The sequence below is a fragment of the Pseudophryne corroboree genome, chromosome 11 (genome assembly GCF_028390025.1).
Source record: "Pseudophryne corroboree isolate aPseCor3 chromosome 11, aPseCor3.hap2, whole genome shotgun sequence".
Taxonomy (NCBI): domain Eukaryota; kingdom Metazoa; phylum Chordata; class Amphibia; order Anura; family Myobatrachidae; genus Pseudophryne; species Pseudophryne corroboree.
This window is the reverse complement of record NC_086454.1, coordinates 4,128,040-4,147,930: the sequence shown is the minus strand read 5'-3', so window position 1 is coordinate 4,147,930 and position 19,891 is coordinate 4,128,040. Positions and strand designations below refer to the sequence as shown.

The following is a 19,891-nucleotide window of genomic DNA, read 5'->3' as shown; positions in this document are numbered from 1 at the left end:
GTGTTATATTGTGCAGTGGCTGGTATAACTCTGTGCCTCTTCTCGTTCTCTGTGGTTGTGTTATGTTGTGCAGTGGCTGGTATAACTCTGTGCCTCTTCTCGTTCTCTGTGGTTGTGTTATGTTGTGCAGTGGCTGGTATAACTCTGTGCCTCTTCTCGTTCTCTGTGGTTGTGTTATATTGTGCAGTGGCTGGTATAACTCTGTGCCTCTTCTCGTTCTCTGTGGTTGTGTTATGTTGTGCAGTGGCTGGTATAACTCTGTGCCTCTTCTCGTTCTCTGTGGTTGTGTTATATTGTGCAGTGGCTGGTATAACTCTGTGCCTCTTCTCGTTCTCTGTGGTTGTGTTATATTGTGCAGTGGCTGGTATAACTCTGTGCCTCTTCTCGTTCTCTGTGGTTGTGTTATGTTGTGCAGTGGCTGGTATAACTCTGTGCCTCTTCTCGTTCTCTGTGGTTGTGTTATGTTGTGCAGTGGCTGGTATAACTCTGTGCCTCTTCTCGTTCTCTGTGGTTGTGTTATATTGTGCAGTGGCTGGTATAACTCTGTGCCTCTTCTCGTTCTCTGTGGTTGTGTTATATTGTGCAGTGGCTGGTATAACTCTGTGCCTCTTCTCGTTCTCTGTGGTTGTGTTATGTTGTGCAGTGGCTGGTATAACTCTGTGCCTCTTCTCGTTCTCTGTGGTTGTGTTATATTGTGCAGTGGCTGGTATAACTCTGTGCCTCTTCTCGTTCTCTGTGGTTGTGTTATATTGTGCAGTGGCTGGTATAACTCTGTGCCTCTTTCTCTGTGGTTGTGTTATATTGTGCAGTGGCTGGTATAACTCTGTGCCTCTTCTCGTTCTCTGTGGTTATGTTATTGATAAAGCTAAATATTTATCTTATATAAAACCCTTTATGAGGTCTAAGAACACTGTACGCTATTGACGTATGGAGTACCGTAAGGGTACGCTCGTTGCGTAACAATCGCTTAGCCGTGGTCGAGACGCTCAAGCGTCACGTTCGCTCACGGCCAAGAGATCACAGGCAGGCACGCTATTGGCTGCCGACTAACGTAATGATTCGCTATCAGCGTAGCGGCCGCTCGGGACCACGAGGAGATCACCAGCGGTGCAGACGCTCACAATGTTAAACCTTTATATCTAAACCATAAACAATGTAATATGCTGTAAAACCTTAGTGTAGAGATAGGGTGTAGATGCAACACAGTGTAACCTTATTAACTTAAAAGCTGTTTGAGCGTCACCGACGCTCTGAGAATACTTAACACTATAAGAAATACACAGATACCGTGCTCAGGGTCCAACGCCTAATATGAATGTTATTACTTGCAAAAAGAATTAATACAATACAAGTCATACACTACAATATAACATAGACTACCTAACCAGATAACTACACAGGAAATACAATGCAATACTATTACGTTTAAGAGGATACGAGAGAAAGAGGAGAAGAGAGAGAGAGAGAAATATGGCCCACAACAACAAGAAATACAATATGATTGCGGAGAAAACTTACGCACAAAGGAAACGATCGCATGCGCCTCTGGACATCCAGCTCCCGATTTTCAGCAATGATAACCGTTGAAGAGTGAGCTGGATGTGATCGGCTTGTCTATTTATGCCCCACACACAATACAATTCAATGGTCCCTACAATCTCATTGTTCACTGGACACAGGAATTCCTCCTCGCATTATAACAAAAGGTCATAGGTTGATTCATACAGGTGGGCTGTGGCGATTTCCAACTGCTCAGGTGGGTGGGAAACTAGGTTTCCCGCCGCATGGATAAGTAAGTGCAAATAATAGTAAATGGACATAAACTTCTTATGTCCATAACTATTCGCACGAGCGATTAATCCGCTTCAAACCAACACCGGAATATTGCTAATTAAATACTCTTCTGATGGATACTAAAAACCACTGTATTACTCCTGTCTGACCCTTCGTATCAAACAAAGGGGGATTTCTCTGTCCATGAACATTCTACATTAACCAAACTTTCAGATTCTATCAAAGGGACCATAATCTATAAAATACATTATATGGTGAAAATATGTAACGATTGAGTCGCACGCTACGAACACATGAACTCTACCGTAAATGCACATACCGCGCGCCCGCGGGTGCCCGCAACAGCGAGTATGCGCACGCACGGGAGAGCGCACGCATGCGCAGCGCAGACCTGTATGAGGTGCAAATATGGCAGTGTGCATAGTGATATTTTTCTGACTTTGACAGTCCACCCTTTGGCAGTCAACAATAACTGCCACTTCCTAAAACATTTCAAAAAGAGAAAAATATATGTAAGGGGTTAATACATTTACATGGTTGGGTAGGGGAGGAGAGGAGAAGGTAGGAAAAGGGTATGACCTAGTGAGATAGCAGAAGCATGTGTGTATGAATCCGTGCTTGGGGGTCATGTATCATCGTGCCGTACGTGTTTTAAATCAAGCTTCGAGGTATTGCGAAGTATACATTTGAATTCCTTCTTATCCCGTGGTACGGGTCTGTGGATGGGCTGTCAAACTTTACCGAGCTCTTTTCGGATTTTGGTTGTAACAAAATGGGGAGCACATTTTAGTTGATGATACATGAATGGGGGAATATGTGATTGCTGATATCTGTGCCTGTATTCCCTATACTATGTGTGTAATTACCTGAAGGTTGTAGAGATGAAGAAAAGACATAATTACGGTAAATGCAGTGGTATTCTATGTCAGGTAAATGAACATTTGTCGGTTGAAGTCTTGTTCGGTGTCTGTTGAATGCAGTCTTCTTTGTGCTTTTGCCAAAAGGCGTGTGGGCAAAAAGCTTTGTCCATGTCCATAGACTTACAAAAGTGTTGGGCTAGCGTAATTTTTAAATTTCTAGGGAAACTGGGGGTCTATGGCAAAGTTCATCAAATATCTGTGTATAAGGTTGTCAAAACTTCTTCTTTAATCCATCAGTTGTCTGTATACAGGATCATCAAATTCCTCGTCCAAGTGGGTCTTTTTACCTTGGAGAAAACGGAAAAACAGGTGAAAGAAACGGACCGTAGAAATCGCATTTTCATCACATCATTGTTTCTACATTTGGGTCATAAATCAAATCCATTGGAATTACAATTTCCTCACTCCTTAAACTCATCACCCTGGTACTTCGTTTACACTTCGTTAAAGCCTGACCGCATCTAAATATCAAGCCAATCGTTATGATAACACCTAAGATACATAGAAGAAACTTCCCAACATCCATTATGACTCCTTGAGCCCATTCTCCTAAACCGGAGAACCAATTTTGCGGGTTCAACCATGACACCCAACCAGTCAGCTCATTACTCACAGCAGCAAGGGTGAGATTGTGTCTCCTGCGAAATTCCCACTTCAATTGGAGAATATCGTCCATCTTTTGGTCTATGACCTCGACCGGGTCCTCGGTACTATTTGTAATATATGTGCAACACTTCACGCCGTACTGCGTTGCCAGTGTGACACAATATCCACCTGTTACTGCCGTGAGATAATTGAGAACCATTCTATGCTGAACCAGTTCTGTTTTATAAGCTTGAAGCTCTCTTCCAGTATACCTAAAGGTGTCATCATACATTTCTGTGATATTGTCTAACAAATTTGCGAGCGCAGATATGTATTTATAATTCAGCACTCCTCTGGCGGTGCAAGTGAAATCTAACGCGATTAGAACCTGAATCCCGGTGGATTCATGGATCATGTCAGAGGCCGGATGCTCTGTTCTTTCTATCAGGTGCCGTTTAACTACGTGCTCGTAATGGGTGTGAGTATAAGGAGCTTGGGACCCCTGTCACTTTCAATTATTCTAGGGATACCATATCTACATACAAATTCCTGCACAATTTTCTTAGCAGTAAACATAGCGGTATTTGTGGCCGCAGGAAATGCTTCGACCCAATTTGAGAACACATCTATACAAACAAGTACATATTTCAAATTTCGACAAGGGGGTAATTGAATAAAGTCAATCTGTATTACCTGGAAAGGGCCGCCTGCAGGTGGGATATGGGATGGTTCTGTTGGTATTGCCTTTCCGATGTTCTTTCTCAAACAGGTAAGGCATGACATTGCTCTCTTACTTGCATGAGATGAAAATCCTGGGGCGCACCAATATGCTCTTACCAACTTGCACATTCCCTCCTTGCCCAGATGAGTCAGCCCGTGTGCTGCCTCAGCTAAACATGGAAGATATGCTCTGGGGGCCACCGGTTTACCTTGTCCATCCGTCCAGAGTCCTGAGGACTCCTGGCCATATCCCTTTGCCTTCCAGACTGCCTTTTCCTGTGTGGAACACAAATTTTGCATTTCACACAACTTCTGTGTGTTGATGGTATTAAATACCATCAGTTGCGTGGTGTCTGTCTGTCTGGGGGTACCAGCTGCTAACTTAGCAGCTTCATCTGCTCGGCTGTTACCAAGTGATACTGGGTCCTGGCTATATGTGTGTGCTTTACACTTGATAACAGCCACTCTGTCGGGTTCCTGTATCGCTGTTAGAAGCCTTTTGATGTGAGCTGCATGCGCTATCGGTGTACCAGCTGCCGTCATGAAATTTCTGAGGCGCCATAGGGCTCCGAAATCATGGACTACCCCGAATGCGTATCTAGAGTCGGTGTAGATATTGGCTGATTTGCCCTTAGCCAATTCACATGCTCTGGTTAGGGCGACCAGTTCAGCAACCTGGGCTGAGTGAGGTGGGCCTAGCGGTTCCGCTTCTATGGTGCCTTGGTCATCTACGACTGCGTATCCAGTACACAAGTCTCCCGAGTCTGACTGTCTGTGACAACTACCGTCCGTGTAGAAAGTTAGATCTACATCTTCCAGTGGGTTGTCACTGATGTCAGGCCTTGCGGTAAAATTTTGGGTCAAATATTCCATACAATCATGTGTGTCCTCCTTTGTGTTAAATTCTCCTTCCCCACCATTCTCATCCTCCACCCTTTGTGCCTGTCCAGGCACACCTGGGAGATATGTTGCAGGATTTAATGCACTGCATCTCCTTATGGTGATGTTTACGGGGGCCATTAGTGCCAATTCCCATCTTGTAAACCGCGCTGATGAGACGTGCCTGGTTTGGGCAGAATTTAGCAAGGCTGACACTGCATGTGGTGTATGAATTGTGAGGTTGTGACCTAGCACTACATCTTCGCTTTTCGTTACTAGCAATGCTATCGCAGCAACGCTTCGCAAGCATGTGGGGAGGGATCGCGCTACCGTATCTATCTGAGCGCTGTAGTATGCTACTGGCCTGCTGGCATCACCGTGCTTTTGGGTTAAGACGCCTGCCGCGCAACCAGCACTTTCTGTTCCATACAGCTCAAAGGGTTTCCCATAGTCTGGCATACCTAATGCTGGTGCCTGCGTTAGGCACTGTTTAAGTCTCTCAAATGCCATCTCGGACTCGTCTGTATGCGAAATCCGATCAGGTTTGTTTGAGGAGACCATCTCCTGCAAAGGTAACGCTAGAATGGAAAACCCTGGGATCCAGTTACGGCAATACCCACACATTCCTAAAAATGTTCTGATCTGTTGCTGGGTTTGTGGCAGAGTCATGTCTCTAATTGCTTGAATTCTATCAGCGGTCAGGTGTCTCAGTCCTTGTGTTAGACAGTGTCCCAAATATTTTACCTTAGTTTGGCATAATTGCAACTTGTCTTTGGAAACCTTGTGTCCTGTGTCTGAAAGATGAAACAGGAGCTGTTTCGTATCCTTCAGGGATGCTTCCAATGAATCAGAACACAGTAGTAAATCATCCACGTACTGTATTAATACTGATCCACTCTCTGGTTGGAAAGACTGTAAACAATCATGCAAGGCCTGGGAAAATATACTTGGACTGTCTATGAAACCTTGTGGTAATCGAGTCCATGTGTATTGGACTCCTCTGTATGTGAATGCAAACAAATATTGGCTGTCAGGGTGCAGAGGTACCGAAAAGAAGGCGGAGCAGAGGTCAATAACAGTGAAAAATTTCGCAGTGGGAGGGATTTGCATAAGGGTGACAGCTGGATTTGGCACTACGGGGAACTGACTCTCAACTATTTTGTTAATCCCCCTTAGATCCTGCACTAGCCGGTAACCCCTCCCCCCCACTCTTTTTCACAGGGAAGATGGGACTATTGGCAGTGCTGGACGTTCTTACCAGAATGCCCTGTTGTAGCAAGCGCTCTATTACGGGATACACTCCTAACTCCACCTCTGGCTTCAGAGGGTACTGTGGGATTTTTGGAGCTATCCTACCATCTTTTACTTGTACAACTACCGGAGCTACGTTTGCCATTAATCCAGTGTCCTGTCCATCTTTAGTCCAAAGTGACTCTGGTATCTGGGATGTCATTTCCTCTACTTGGGATGGAGTCCTATTTGTCATAATGGTATGTGACATTAATTTTGACGGGGAGTCTAACATGTCTCGCACTTCCTGAGCGTGATTCTCAGGTATGTCCAAGAATACACCTTCAGGAGTACAATAAATGACGCACCCCATTTTGCACAATAAGTCTCTTCCCAGGAGATTAGTCGGTGCCGATGCAGCCAGCAAAAAGGAATGCTTGGTATGTAAAGGCCCTACTGTAATCTCGGCTGGTTTGCTAACAGGGTAGTGCTGGACTACTCCTGTTACTCCTATGGCTGGAATTGTCTTACCAGTGGTTCTCATGCCCACTGTCGAATTTATCACTGATTTGGCCGCCCCTGTATCTACAAGAAAGTTTAATGATTTACCAGCTACATTGATTGCAATTTCGGGTTCACTTCCAAGATTTGCAATCAATTTTACTGGCTGGAGATTACAGGTATGGCCGCACCCCTATTGGGTATGGTGACCTCCCTGAATCCCGCTGGCAGCAACTACTTGTGAAGGGGTTAAATGGGAACTACCAGTGGCTTGCCAGTCTCTGTTCGGGGGGTATCTTTTTGTTTCCCCTGTATGTGGCTCATAACTCCGTCTCTGCGGACCTTGCTCCCAATGTCGTGTGTCGTGTCGTTGTCTAGGGGGTTGGTATGATCTTTGCGAATTTTTCGCTCTACAGTCTCGTGCTATGTGTCCCTGTTTATGACAAAAATAACATGTTACCACCTTTGACTTACCCACAGGGTTTGGTGATATAAACACAGGCTGTTTTGTGGTCAGGGCCTGTATACTTACTGACATTAACTTATCACCTTGCGACTCGCTGTGTCTGGTGATATTCCGGTCGTGATCAATAGCAGCCTCTCTCAAAGTAGCCACCGACAGACCTCGCCAACATGGTTGTGTGGTCTGTACCCTGGTCTTTAATGCCTCTTTTAAACCATCCATTAGCACAGATACTGCTACTTCTTGATGGTTTGCATTGGTCCTAATGTCCTCTATGCCAGTGTATTTTGCCATTTCTAATAATGCCCGGTGAAAATAATCAGCAGCTGTTTCTGACTCTTTTTGTTTAATGGAAAAAATTCTATTCCATTTGGCTACAGCTGGGAAATACTCCTTTAACTGTAAATTTATTCTTTTTACGTTATCTTTGTTGTACACATCTGTAAGAGGTACATCCTGATCCAGTCCACAGTCAGCTAAAAATTGAGCTGCGTCGACATTGGAGGGTAAACATGCCCTCAGCAATACCTGCCAATCTTTGTTATTGGGCTCTAAAGTGTTTCCTAGGTCTCTGATGTATTTTTGGCTAGCAACTAAGTCTTTTCTGGGGTAAGGGAATTCAGACACTATGGTCCTTAATTCCATTCGGGAAAACGGGCTGTACATGGCAATGTTCCTAACAGGAGTGACTCCTGAAGTGTCCGTTTTCCCATTTGGCACTACTATTACCTTAACAGGATTAATTCTAACAACATCATTCTGTGTAGGTTCTACAGCCTGTGGTGAAATAGTCTCAGCATAGTGTATGGTGCCGTACTTACCCGTTGATACGACCTCACCTGTCCCTCCGCTAGGGGGCTTTGTTACTAATCTTATGGGTTGGGCCGTGCCTACTGTTGTTTCTGATATGGTGGCTGCTAGAGAGAGCGCCGATATTGTTGCCGATTCGTCCTCTTGATCACACTCCTGGGGAAAGTTCAAAACAGGGTACAACTTGCACGGGTTAATACTTGCATTGGTTAACTTATTAACATTATCCTTAACATTTATACAGTTGCTAAGTGCCTGTTTGTTACCCCCTGATGCGTCATTCTCCGCAACCAATTTCTCTCCTGATATGTATGGTGGCGGCGGGGCCGTGGCTATCAGTTTCCTGATAGGGCCAGATCCCGCCGCCTGAGCCAATCCTCTCTGTATTTCACCCTCCTGTTGCCATAGCTGCAAATAATCATAATGTTTGATTCGTCTCTTTGCTGATTTAATAAGACATATCCTTCTCCTTAAATTCATTAACACTTCTGGGCTGAAGCTACCTACTCTTGGGAATTTCTCCCCGTCATGTACAGTCATTTTCTCCCATTCATCACATAAAATTTCTGTGTGCCTTCCGTATTTTTCACACATTACGTACCTTGCCGACCCGATTGGTCGGTTTATAGAATCAACCCGAACCGAGGTTGATCGCCCCCTTCCTGAACAACTGGCCCCCATAAAAACCAAAATATTCAAAGATAGGCTGACGGTGAAGTTTACCGAGCACCTCACTCACTCGCCCACGCCGACCAATATGCCCACACACTGATATAGTGCTGGCGTACTCGACCCAGGGCCCCTATTAACCTGAGTTTACTGGAACATGTGGGTGTGATCCGCAGAGCATTGACCCTTTCCAGTAAAGGTGGGGTTGTCGGATAATTCCTGAGTGACCAGAGAACTTCCCTTTTTGGTTAAAATAAAAAATTACACAAATCACGTTAGAATGTACAAATAGCGTTTATGACCGGGTTTGTACACAAATGGTACTGGTCAGGTTACTAACTAATGCACACAATTACGTGCGGTACAATCGTTCAGTACATAAGCAACTAATCTTATGTACGGAGCGACCAGTGGAATCGACATTCAGCAGCTGCGAATTCCTTCAGCCTGAGCTTTATTGTCCTATATGGGTGTCGCACCAACCCTTCTTGGTGTTGTGCCTTGTCTCTATAGCGGACTTCCTTGTCTGCTGTACCTGGACCTCCTGGTCTGTTATGCGACCTCCTGGTCTGACCTCCTGGTCTGTTACAGTATGACCTCCTGGTCTGCTACACTCTAATGCTCAAATTCTATGTTTAACCAGAGATGCCTCCCTAGCCACCATGTATGTCACTTACACGTATGTACCTTCACGAGAACTCGATGATTTCTGTGGTTCAATCCCCAAAATTGTAAAAACAAACACTCACTCACCACATACACACTTTTGTTTCTATTTCTATTTCTGCGCAGAAATTTTTCTTTAGACCAGATGTGTTGTAAATTTGGAGAAGGATCTGTTAATTTAAATTTCGGATTTAAAATAGATTTGCGCTACTTATCGCCTGATGCGCTATTTATCGCTTGTTGCGCTATTTATCGCCTGTTGCGTTACTTATCGCCTGTTGCGCTACTTATCGCCTGTTGCGTTACTTATCGCCTGTTGCGCTACTTATCGCCTGTTGCGTTATTTAAAAATCAACACTATCGTGTGACTTGAGTTACGTGGGCGTACCCAGACGCTCCGTTGCGTAATTTACGCTGCGTGCGTCGGCCTTTGCGTACGCGAGTCTCAGCCCTTTGTTAGAGACACGTGTACACAAAACCAATGTCCACCGCAACACAACTAACACGTTTATCAATGTAGATGATCCTTGATCGTCTACCGCGCAACACACCAATCTCTCCTTTTACCTTTAGGTAGAGCTGTGTGTGCTTTACACTTTATCCCTTAACGCATTACTTTTACACTTTAACTATGAAATAGCGACAAATCTCTCTTAGCACGTTTTATCAATTATAAAATGGCAAACAGGAGAGTGATATATGAAAATACACGAATGAAAAAGAAATGCAGATATGTGCGTGTGTACGCAAGACAGAAATAAACAGTTTTAAAAAGACACTAGTGTGTTGTTCTTACCTCCGGTTCCGGATTCCTTCAGCACCCTTTACTAAGCGAAGCAGACGCTTATCCCGTCAGCACTGCGAAGAATATGATCTCCCGCCCTTTGCTGATGGATAATGTCTGCTGAAATTACCTAGCAGAGATATGTGAAGGACAGGACGAGCCGCCAATTGATTAAGTTAAATATTTATCTTATATAAAACCCTTTATGAGGTCTAAGAACACTGTACGCTATTTACGTATGGAGTACCGTAAGGGTACGCTCGTTGCGTAACAATCGCTTAGCCGTGGTCGAGACGCTCAAGCGTCACGTTCGCTCACGGCCAAGAGATCACAGGCAGGCACGCTATTGGCTGCCGACTAACGTAATGATTCGCTATAGCGTAGCGGCCGCTCGGGACCACGAGGAGATCACCAGCGGCGCAGACGCTCACAATGTTAAACCTTTATATCTAAACCATAAACAATGTAATATGCTGTAAAACCTTAGTGTAGAGATAGGGTGTAGATGCAACACAGTGTAACCTTATTAACTTAAAAGCTGTTTGAGCATCACCGACGCTCTGAGAATACTTAACACTATAAGAAATACACAGATACCGTGCTCAGGGTCCAACGCCTAATATGAATGTTATTACTTGCAAAAAGAATTAATACAATACAAGTCATACACTACAATATAACATAGACTACCTAACCAGATAACTACACAGGAAATACAATACAATACTATTACGTTTAAGAGGATACGAGAGAAAGAGGAGAAGAGAGAGAGAGAGAAATATGGCCCACAACAACAAGAAAGACAATATGATTGCGGAGAAAACTTACGCACAAAGGAAACGATCGCATGCGCCTCTGGACATCCAGCTCCCGATTTTCAGCAATGAGAACCGTTGAAGAGTGAGAGCTGGATGTGATCGGCTTGTCTATTTATGCCCCACACACAATACAATTCAATGGTCCCTACAATCTCATTGTTCATTGGACACAGGAATTCCTCCTCGCATTATAACAAAAGGTCATAGGTTGATTCATACAGGTGGGCTGTGACGATTTCCAACTGCTCAGGTGGGTGGGAAACTAGGTTTCCCGCCGCATGGATAAGTAAGTGCAAATAATAGTAAATGGACATAAACTTCTTATGTCCATAACTATTCGCACGAGCGATTAATCCGCTTCAAACCAACACCGGAATATTGCTAATTAAATACTCTTCCGATGGATACTAAACACCACTGTATTACTCCTGTCTGACCCTTCGTATCAAACAAAGAGGGATTTCTCTGTCCATGAACATTCTACATTAACCAAACTTTCAGATTCTATCAAAGGGACCATGATCTACAAAATACATTATATAGTGAAAATATGTAACGATTGAGTCGCACGCTACGAACACATGAACTCTACCGTAAATGCACATACCGCGCGCCCGCGGGTGCCCGCAACAGCGAGTATGCGCACGCACGGGAGAGCGCACGCATGCGCAGCGCAGACCTGTATGAGGTGCAAATATGGCAGTGTGCATAGAGATATTTTTCTGACTTTGACATTATATTGTGCAGTGGCTAGTATAACTCTGTGCCTCTTCTCGTTCTCTGTGGTTGTGTTATATTGTGCAGTGGCTGGTATAACTCTGTGCCTCTTCTCGTTCTCTGTGGTTGTGTTATATTGTGCAGTGGCTGGTATAACTCTGTGCCTCTTCTCGTTCTCTGTGGTTATATTGTGCAGTGGCTGGTATAACTCTGTGCCTCTTCTCGTTCTCTGTGGTTATATTGTGCAGTGGCTGGTATAACTCTGTGCCTCTTCTCGTTCTCTGTGGTTGTGTTATATTGTGCAGTGGCTGGTATAACTCTGTGCCTCTTCTCGTTCTCTGTGGTTATATTGTGCAGTGGCTGGTATAACTCTGTGCCTCTTCTCGTTCTCTGTGGTTGTGTTATATTGTGCAGTGGCTGGTATAACTCTGTGCCTCTTCTCGTTCTCTGTGGTTATATTGTGCAGTGGCTGGTATAACTCTGTGCCTCTTCTCGTTCTCTGTGGTTATATTGTGCAGTGGCTGGTATAACTCTGTGCCTCTTCTCGTTCTCTGTGGTTGTGTTATATTGTGCAGTGGCTGGTATAACTCTGTGCCTCTTCTCGTTCTCTGTGGTTATGTTGTGCAGTGGCTGGTATAACTCTGTGCCTCTTCTCGTTCTCTGTGGTTGTTATATTGTGCAGTGGCTGGTATAACTCTGTGCCTCTTCTCGTTCTCTGTGGTTGTGTTATATTGTGCAGTGGCTGGTATAACTCTGTGCCTCTTCTCGTTCTCTGTGGTTGTGTTATATTGTGCAGTGGCTGGTATAACTCTGTGCCTCTTCTCGTTCTCTGTGGTTGTGTTATATTGTGCAGTGGCTGGAATAACTCTGTGCCTCTTCTCGTTCTCTGTGGTTGTGTTATATTGTGCAGTGGCTGGTATAACTCTGTGCCTCTTCTCGTTCTCTGTGGTTGTGTTATATTGTGCAGTGGCTGGTATAACTCTGTGCCTCTTCTCGTTCTCTGTGGTTGTGTTATATTGTGCAGTGGCTGGTATAACTCTGTGCCTCTTCTCTTCAGATCAGTCAAGTCCTAGGGAACGAAATCAAATTTGCAGTCAGGGAGCCTCTGGGACTAAGGTGAGTTGTCGGACTGTCCGTGTTGGCTGTGTAGAAGGGAACGTGGAGGTTACTCAGCTCTGCATGCCGACCTGACTGTATTCCTGATAACTGGTGCCGACACAGGCAGAGCGGAGACCAGCTACAACTGTTGGCTTGTCTACACAGCATATCCCATTATGAGGGCAATGCAGAGCCTGAATGTGGTGACTGATATACAGATATCTCCCAAGGGGAGATGTATCAAGCCGTGGAGAAGATGCCAAAGCGCCCAGTCGCTGTATAACTGTCATTTCATAGGCTGTGCTAAATAATTGACAGCTGGGTACACGCCAAAAGATTTAGCGGAATGCCAGTCTGGTAATGTATAGGAACGAATGACAAGCGACCATTTTGCTCCCAAATGCTGGGAAATACAGTGGTCATTGGTTAAATCTGTTTTGAGTTAACAAATTTCTCGGAACATGCATTTTTGTCTGTTTTCCAGCGTTTGCGTTTGTCTGGTGGTCGCTTGTCATTTGTTCCCACCAGACAGACTGGACAGATAAATCTAGGTGTGTATCCCGCTCCATCTATTGATGCCTGCTTTGGGCAACTTCTCCATGTTATCTCTCTCCAAGGCTTGGTGCATCTCCCCCCACTCCTGGCTGCCAGTATACAATACAGAATTTAGTGGCAAGTATTTTAAAGAGCTCCTCTCCCATCCCCCACCTGCTGTCTATATAATGCGGACGTCCATTCTGGTGCCTAGTAAACAATGGAGGCCCCAATTCAGATTTGTACCCTGCAATGTAGAAACCCCTATAGTGACTAGTAGTGACTACAGACAGTAGCGTGGCTAATATATAATGCAGACCCCATCCTAGACACAAGTATACAGTGCAGACCTTTAATTCCTATGATCATTGTATAGCTCAGACCCCTGGTGGCTAATATACAATACAGCCAGTGGTTATTGCTACGTTCTGCTTGGTGTATTCCTACCCTATGGGTGACTGGCTCTGCAGGTAATCATTCTGTTATCTGCACTACACTGTTCCCAGGGCTAATATGTAATGTATGTGTGTACATAGCACCATGGTCTATTCCGCCAAGTAAAATACACTGAGAAAGGGTCACGGGGGCCATGTAGAGGCACTCTCAGTGGCCACTGTATTGGGTACACCTGTCTAGTAATGGATACGGACGCCCTTTTTCCTCCAGGTAGATTCTGTAAGGTGCTGCATCCCCTGTTCCCCACATCCCAAAGCTGCTCTATAGTGCTGAGAAATGGGGATTGCGGGGGCCATTGGAGTAACCGGAACTCATTGTCATGTACAAGGAACCAGCATGAGATAGCATGGTTCCGGTACTGACAGCAGAACCGCTGATGACTGGATGTTGCGTCTCTAGTCTCTGTAAGCTCAAGAGACACTGACCACTGCACATTGGCACCAACAATCGTTCCACGGTCAAAGTCCCTTACATCATGTTCTTCCCCATTCTGTTATCTGATCTGACAACAACTGAACCTCTTGGCCTGGTCTGCATGCTTTCAGGCATTGAGCTGCAGCCACATACACGCCTGGCTGATTAGATATTTGCATTTATGAGCAGATATACAATAGTACCTAATAAAGAGGCTGCTGCATATGTATGTATATTAATGTAGTGCCACCCAGTGGCCACAAGTTATATTGTACATGAAATATACCTCTTTATAATCAACACAGCCCGATTGGAGCTTTATATTAGCGGCTATAAGGGGTAATCCTTCCATGGCAGGATTCAGTTGTGTGACATAAAGTATCTTTTGTCTTTAGAGTGTGGCAGTTTCTCTCCGCTGTGATCTTCACAGGAATCGCCGTCATGGTAAGTTGCGTTGATGCAAATGAATGTAATCCTGGTCGCTCTATTAATTGCAGTATAGTCTCGTAGTAATATCAGCTCGTTGAGATTATCACTTACGTAAGAATTTGTTGGTTAAATGCAGGAACCCTGTGTAAGTACATGTTCTTTTGTGCGTCAGGGCCAGCGCAAATTCACCTTACACTACTGAACTGACTGCTGAACCGCTCTCCTTTCATTAAGGTGCTACTCTCTTAATGAAAAGAACACCAGGAAAATGTATGGGATCTTATATATAAAATGCATCGGTCTGTCCGGTTCTGCATTCACGACAGAACCACGTTTAGCCTCATTTTGCGCATCCCACGGGAGCAGTGACCTCGCACGTGCCCAGAAGCTCCTCTTCTAAAGCTCTTGTTGATGAGAGAATTTCGAGTGCAGTCCTGGAGTCTGTCTTCTTGGCAGTCTTGCGCTGCTAGCGTCTCTTATAGTCTGCGGTCAACTTTTTTTTTTTTTTATTCTCTTGACATATTTTTCTCCCCAGCTGCTTATTGTTCTGGATATGTTTCTGTATTTCTAAAGCGGCTTTCATCTCGGGAAATTTTATGTTTTTGTTGTTTTTTTCTTTGTGTATGCTGAGATTGGAGTGGGAGCCGAGCTTCAGAGCTCTGGTTGCCCCCTCCTGGTTCCCGCACACCCCTCAGGGTCAGCAGGATTTCTGAAGTATGATATGTAGAGCATTTTGGGCAGCGGAGAGGGGGAGACTGGCTCTGCTGCTTTATCTCTCCTTGCATTGTATGGAGAAGGATTTTGCTATCAAGCTGAGTCTTTGCTTTGGGGACTGTGAATCATTTAGAAAAAAAAACTATTGAAGCTTAAATGTTAAATGCGTCAGTCATAAGAAAAGTAGAACCTTCCATCTACCGACCATAATACTTTCATTGTTAGATGTTTCTATAGCAATCCATAAATCTCCCCACCCCTCCCACAAAATATCCGTATAATGTTCCATACTACCTGGCTGTAAAGAGAATGATAATTGTTCCAGCTCTTACTGTAGTAACTCATCCATAGTAAATTTACAGCACTTTGGATCAAGTACAGAGACAGCGTTTGAGCCATTGGGATGGGGCGTTCATGGCCTGGCTTCTTTGGTACCTCGTCTTCTCCCTACTACGTGGTCTGTAGGAAACACTACAACGTGGTGCACTGAAGTAAACGCCATTGAGTTGTGATTATATGAACCAGTTATGACCACTTGCCTTATAGGGCCATAACAGTGATATATAAATGTCCACGGCCGCCCTGGGATTACAGTGGACTTCAGCTTGGTGCGCTGAACAGCCGTTGTCACAGACAACAGATTTGGAGGAATTCCTGTGAAGTGAAGATAGGAAGCTGGTTACTCTGATAATCACATGGGGGGATGCAGGAAGCAGAACACGGAAACATGGATCTCGGAAGAGGTTTGTCGCCTTTGCTTCCCTTCCGTGAAGTCCACCACCGTGGTGACCTTGTAGAATTGATGAGAAGCATGCCATGGCCCGGGAGTTCCCAGGAAGACCGCCAGGGATAGGAGAGTCCTTATTGGCTGTGACAGCGAGACGCAGCCTAGTTCTTCCTTATAGAGGAAATGTCCTGTATCATGGATGGAAGAAAGGAGATAAGATGTACATGCGTGAGGAGGGCTCTGGTTATCGCTGTAGAAATGATTAGATGGCATCTTGGTAAGACAGGAAATATGTGACCACGTACTGCGCCATGGTGCAGCCGGATTCCCAGTATGGGAAAGGTTATTAGCCCTCTTAGGGCTACCTTATAGAGGTTATGCTTCCATGTGGCTGTAATATCTGGGGATTTTGAGGATATAGGTCGGACTGTATAGAGAAGTCTCTTTCTAACCTGAATAACCATTGAGCTGTAATCCATTAGGCGAGGGTGCCTGCCCGCAGGCTGTACATAGACTGCTGTGACTCTTATCCTCCTGCAGCGCACACTTTACAGCAGACCGCTCACATCCAAGTGACAAGTACTCTCCTCACTGTGACCAGAGAGGCAGAGCTGTGGCTTCCTCACTTTAAAACGTAAAATACTAAATATAAATAAATCCGCCTAGACAATAGAATGGATCTCCTAATGGAAACGTCTTTAAAGTACTGGATGATGCACTGGGGTAAATGAATGGAAATTTCTGGTTTTGTCTGCTGCCTTATTGCCACCCCCAGATCTCACCTCCTTTTTGTTTTGGGTGGATTCCCGCTTTTACTAAACTAGGGAAAGGCGCTGTGTAATCCTTGTACGCCGCGCAGCTTCATCCAGCTTACACATCTTGCTGGAGAAGTGGACTGTGTCCCGAGGCTGATTCTGGTGCAGAATAATTCACTTTATGTCCCAGTCATCTGGGCATCAAACACAGCACATTTCACTATATGTTCTCTATACATACTCTGCCTGCGGGCCGCTTTATGGCAGAAATCTGGGACATCCCTCTGCTAACCCCGGAAAATGCAGCTTCATTTATAGCTGATGAAGTGTTTGCACAGTCTCCGAGTGAGTGTGTACAGTATCTGCATGCAGCACGTAGTGTAATATACATACCAGGGAGAGCTGTGGCTTACAGACCTCTGATCTTGTCTGTCTGCCCGCTTGTGGGTGCAGTCTCATATATTGCTGTCTGCTCCCTACTCCCCCGTGTCGCCTATTACTGCCCCCTACTCCCTGCTGTGTTACCTGCTACTGCCCCCTACTCCCTGCTGTGTCATCTGCTACTGCCCCCTACTCCCTGCTGTGCCACGTGCTACTGCCCCCTACTCCCTGCTGTGTCATCTGATACTGCCCCCTACTCCCTGCTGTGCCATCTGATACTGCCCCCTACTCCCTGCTGTGCCACCTGCTACTGCCCCCTACTCCCTGCTGTGCCACGTGCTACTGCCCCCTACTCCCTGCTGTGTCACCTGCTACTGCCCCCTACTCCCTGCTGTGCCACCTGCTACTGCCTCCTACTCCCTACTGTGCCACCTGCTACTGCCCCCTACTCCCTGCTGTGCCACCTGCTACTGCCTCCTACTCCCTACTGTGCCACCTGCTACTGCCTCCTACTCCCTACTGTGCCACCTGCTACTGCCCCCTACTCCCTGCTGTGCCACCTGCTACTGCCTCCTACTCCCTGCTGTGCCACCTGCTACTGCCCCCTACTCCCTGCTGTGCCACGTGCTACTGCCCCCTACTCCCTGCTGTGTCACCTGCTACTGCCCCCTACTCCCTGCTGTGCCACCTGCTACTGCCTCCTACTCCCTACTGTGCCACCTGCTACTGCCCCCTACTCCCTGCTGTGCCACCTGCTACTGCCCCCTACTCCCTGCTGTGCCACCTGCTACTGCCTCCTACTCCCTACTGTGCCACCTGCTACTGCCCCCTACTCCCTGCTGTGCCACCTGCTACTGCCTCCTACTCCCTGCTGTGCCACCTGCTACTGCCCCCTACTCCCTGCTGTGCCACGTGCTACTGCCCCCTACTCCCTGCTGTGCCACCTGCTACTGCCTCCTACTCCCTACTGTGCCACCTGCTACTGCCTCCTACTCCCTACTGTGTCACCTGCTACTGCTCCCTACTCCCCCCTGTGTCACCTATTACTGCTCCCTACTCCCCCCTGTGTCACCTATTACTGCTCCCTACTCCCCCTGTGTCACCTATTACTGCTCCCTACTCCCCCTGTGTCACCTACTACTGCTCCCTACTCCCCCCTGTGTCACCTATTACTGCTCCCTACTCCCCCCTGTGTCACCTATTACTGCTCCCTACTCCCCCTGTGTCACCTACTACTGCTCCCTACTCCCCACTGTGTCACCTATTACTGCTCCCTACTCCCCCCTGTGTCACCTATTACTGCTCCCTACTCCCCCCTGTGTCACCTATTACTGCTCCCTACTCCCCCCTGTGTCACCTATTACTGCTCTCTACTCTCCCCTGTGTCACCTATTACTGCTCCCTACTCCCCCCTGTGTCACCTATTACTGCTCCCTACTCCCCACTGTGTCACCTATTACTGCTCCCTACTCCCCCTGTGTCACCTATTACTGCTCCCTACTCCCCCTGTGTCACCTATTACTGCTCCCTACTCCCCCCTGTGTCACCTATTACTGCTCCCTACTCCCCCCTGTGTCACCTGCTACTGCTCCCTACTCCCCCCTGTGTCACCTATTACTGCTCCCTACTCCCCCCTGTGTCACCTATTACTGCTCCCTACTCCCCCCTGTGTCACCTATTACTGCTCCCTACTCCCCCCTGTGTCGCCTATTACTGCTCCCTACTCCCCCCTGTGTCACCTATTACTGCTCCCTACTCCCCCCTGTGTCACCTATTACTGCTCCCTACTCCCCCCTGTGTCACCTGCTACTGCTCCCTACTCCCTGCTGTCACCTATTACTGCTCCCTACTCCCCCTGTGTCACCTATTACTGCTCCCTACTCCCCCTGTGTCACCTATTACTGCTCCCTACTCCCCCTGTGTCACCTATTACTGCTCCCTACTCCCCCTGTGTCACCTACTACTGCTCCCTACTCCCCCCTGTGTCACCTATTACTGCTCCCTACTCCCCCCTGTGTCACCTATTACTGCTCCCTACTCCCCCCTGTGTCACCTATTACTGCTCCCTACTCCCCCTGTGTCACCTATTACTGCTCCCTACTCCCCCCTGTGTCACCTGCTACTGCCCCCTACTCCCCCCTGTGTCACCTATTACTGCTCCCTACTCCCCCTGTGTCACCTATTACTGCTCCCTACTCCCCCCTGTGTCACCTATTACTGCTCCCTACTCCCCCTGTGTCACCTATTACTGCTCCCTACTCCCCCCTGTGTCACCTGCTACTGCCCCCTACTCCCCCCTGTGTCACCTATTACTGCTCCCTACTCCCCCCTGTGTCACCTATTACTGCTCCCTACTCCCCACTGTGTCACCTATTACTGCTCCCTACTCCCCCCTGTGTCACCTATTACTGCTCCCTACTCCCCCTGTGTCACCTATTACTGCTCCCTACTCCCCCCTGTGTCACCTGCTACTGCTCCCTACTCCCCCCTGTGTCACCTATTACTGCTCCCTACTCCCCACTGTGTCACCTATTACTGCTCCCTACTCCCCCTGTGTCACCTATTACTGCTCCCTACTCCCCCCTGTGTCACCTATTACTGCTCCCTACTCCCCCCTGTGTCACCTATTACTGCTCCCTACTCCCCCTGTGTCACCTATTACTGCTCCCTACTCCCCCTGTGTCACCTATTACTGCTCCCTACTCCCCCTGTGTCACCTACTACTGCTCCCTACTCCCCCTGTGTCACCTATTACTGCTCCCTACTCCCCCCTGTGTCACCTATTACTGCTCCCTACTCCCCCTGTGTCACCTATTACTGCTCCCTA

At 46.7% G+C, this 19,891-nt stretch overlaps 1 protein-coding gene across 1 annotated transcript in view; it reads left to right on the top strand.

Moving 5' to 3' along the window:
• The window catches only part of TP53I11 (tumor protein p53 inducible protein 11), a 47,612-nt gene extending 32,554 nt beyond the window's left edge, over nt 1-15,058 (top strand). Inside the window, exons 3-5 of the mRNA XM_063946088.1 lie at nt 12,614-12,672; nt 14,454-14,502; nt 15,023-15,058. Of these exons, the coding sequence (XP_063802158.1) occupies nt 12,614-12,672; nt 14,454-14,502; nt 15,023-15,058 (144 nt within the window). The remainder of the gene's footprint in view (nt 1-12,613; nt 12,673-14,453; nt 14,503-15,022) is intronic.
• Nucleotides 15,059-19,891: the final 4,833 nt, after the last annotated feature.